General features: G+C 41.0%; 1 protein-coding gene across 1 annotated transcript; it reads right to left on the bottom strand.

The window, feature by feature from the left end:
- Positions 1–2,019: 2,019 nt before the first annotated feature.
- Positions 2,020–2,749, bottom strand: LOC144654970 (uncharacterized). Its single transcript, XM_078515198.1, has 2 exons — positions 2,363–2,749; positions 2,020–2,295 (listed from the first exon to the last, which is right to left on the bottom strand). The coding sequence occupies exons 1-2, from the start codon at positions 2,747–2,749 to the stop codon at positions 2,020–2,022; spliced, it is 663 nt and encodes a 220-aa protein (XP_078371324.1).

Here is a 2,749-nt window from a genome sequence, read left to right as displayed (position 1 = left end):
TCGGACTAGCTTAATGCGATAGCACACACAAGGGGACTATATTTGGTAATAAAATTGTCCCATTGGTCAGGTTTCGACAACTAAAGGCCGTCAACTGAAGCAGCTGACAGGAAGAAACCTTTCTGGGAAATTGCGCTTTCTCAATATCCGGTGTATGTTTGTATGTGTAAACTTCCGCTCTCTAAAGACCCTGAAGCCTCGAGCTTCCTTTTTACCACATCCTGTCTATCAGACCTTTCTCGGCTTCAGCAATGTGTCTGCGTGTATTAGTTGTTTTGTCTCGTGTGTATCGACCTAAACAGTATTTTAATCTGATCGAAAGATAAAAAAAAAACAGCAATAAAGGTTAACGCGGTCAGCCACATAAAATGTCTAGTCTCACAAGATGAAGAGAACATTATTCGTCCATGATATAAACAAGGCGGGGGGAACAGCCCTTAATAGATGCTATTAAAAGTGTTTATATCCCCGGAGGGCCCCCGTGTTTATATCATCATACTTACAAGTTATTAGCCGTTCGTGAAGCGACTCGTGGTCAAAATTGAAAATGCCAACATTTTGCCAGAATCTCATCAATTGATTGTTGCTTTGCTATTAAAAGTTTACTGAATAAACATCACGGGGTCCTTGTAAAACTTAAACTGGCATTATTCAAGAAGACGTATGGGACATTGCATAGAGGTCTGTTCGGTTTATTCTTAACCAAATTTTAAAGACAGTTAGTGGCTTAAAATTGTTGCCACAATGTAATGCCATTACAAATCCGGTTCTTACTAGGAATATGTGATATACTGGTCTATTTTTGGATAGCTCAAAACATGACAAAAAAATCAATAGAAATATGCACTTCCAGGAAAGAGAACAAATTACATATAACAATAATTACAGGAAGTCAGGTGAATCTAGTAGACTAGCAGCTAGTAGCCGAGATGCCATCTAAGTTTATATTGGAATCATGTAAAGAAACAATAAACAGTCCAAGCAGAGTGTTAGTATCGCAAACTGAACGATGAACCCGGAATACATTTAGTTTCATTGCTATTGTTATAAACCCGCAGTTTCTCTTGCTCTTAATACGATTTTCATTGGCAGATTAGTGATCACGTGACCTTGCATAAAATAAAATGTATCCAAGGGAAACAATTTCATCAAATGTTTCCCTCGCACGTGATCGGAACGTGACTGAGGCTGGTGGCATGATTGTGGCGTGATGTTTTTGAAGTTCACTTCTTGGCGATTCCAGGAAATTTGTCGCTTGTTTTTTGAATGTCTAGTTTTTATTCGAAACGCGAAATCCAAAAATGTTTTCTTTTCGAGCAGAAGGATCACGAAAATGCCTGGAAAGTAAGTCGGTTCTTTGCTTTCTTTTGTACGTATTTATTTTACGATGTATTTGTCATTGATTTGCAGTGTTTTATAGAAGAAATAAAGTCGTGCTCAGGCGTGCTGTTGCTAAACGTTAATTTGTTCGTTCGTTTGTTTTTAAACAAAGGATGACAAAGCACTAAATGTCTGTTCCCTCGAGAAACAGTAAGTTTTGTTTTCCCGAGAGTCTCGATGTTTTCCAACAGATACTTGATTGCAGAGCCTTCTGCCTCGTTTAACTGCGCTCTGATTCTGTCGGCCACCAGTTCCAGACGTGCGGTCACATGTTCGGAAAGCGGTGCCACTCTCGTTTTTGAGGCCATAAGACGCACAAATCGCCTGCTGTTCGTCACACACACCAAGTACATTGCACAATACGGTCGATCACTAGCATCCCCAAACCCATTCAACTCATATGACACAACTTTGCACACTGAACGGGCTTCCTTCAACGAACTCAGCCACTTTCTCCATCTCTCTCGAAAGGCCTCTGACAAGGGCTCATCTCAATCAAGCTTGCTCTGACAAACTTCTTGGAACAGAACTTTTATTCCAACTGTCAATGGACTCAACACCCCCATAGGATCGAAGAACTTGAAAAAATTTGAAGATGATTGTATCATCCACACGATTCCAGATTTCTCCCAGGACCTTCTATTCCTTGTCTTTCAGTTCATCAACACCTCCCACAGTAGTCTCAGCATTCGTATCGTCATCTTCTTTGAGGTTTTCTCCACACTGTTGAGTAGCTCTTGTTTCAACACATTCATTTTGAATCTTCTTCATCAGATCTTCACTGTTTGAACTCCACTTCCTTAGCCTGAAACTTGCTTCTTCCAGTCGAGACTTGATCTTCTGGTAAAGTGTGAATGCCTCTACGACCTTATCTGCTCCTGAGTTGAAGTCATCTACATAAAACTCTTCTAGCACCTTCGTTCTCATAGTTCCTTAGATGATGTCTAAGGGTTGCACTCGACAAAAATGGAGAGGAACTCACTCCAAACACTACTCTGCAGAACCTGTAGACAACAACCATCGGCTCTTCTTTATCAAGGTCGTCCATCCATAAGAATCGTAAGGAATCTCTGTCCTTCACATCAACTTCAATGTTCAAGAAGGCCTTTTCAATGTCCGCTATCAGCGCAATCCTGTTGCATCTAAAACACACCAAAATGTCAAACAACAACTGTGTGAGGGACGGCCCCACATGCAGGCAGTCATTTAAGGAAGACCCTTTTCCATCGGCTCGTGATGACGCATCGTAGACTACTCGCACTTTCGTTGTCTTAGCATCTTTTCTGATAACCGAATGATGCGGTAAGTAGTGGGTTCTGTCGTTCCCACCCACTTCTAAATTAGTCACAGCTTCAATTACACCATCCAT

Source organism: Oculina patagonica, chromosome 5 (assembly GCF_052425735.1).
Source record: "Oculina patagonica isolate OP01 chromosome 5, crgOcupat, whole genome shotgun sequence".
NCBI lineage: Eukaryota > Metazoa > Cnidaria > Anthozoa > Scleractinia > Oculinidae > Oculina > Oculina patagonica.
This window is presented reverse-complemented; position numbering and strand designations above follow the sequence as displayed.

Excerpts from the sequence above, each read along its gene's own strand:
- LOC144654970 (XM_078515198.1), bottom strand. The coding sequence starts at position 2,749 with ATGGATGGTGTAATTGAAGCTGTGACTAATTTAGAAGTGGGTGGGAAC. Across the intron at positions 2,296-2,362 it reads TCTGCAGAGTAGTGTTTGGA|GTGCTAGAAGAGTTTTATGT; the intron begins GTGAGTTCCTCT and ends ATGAGAACGAAG.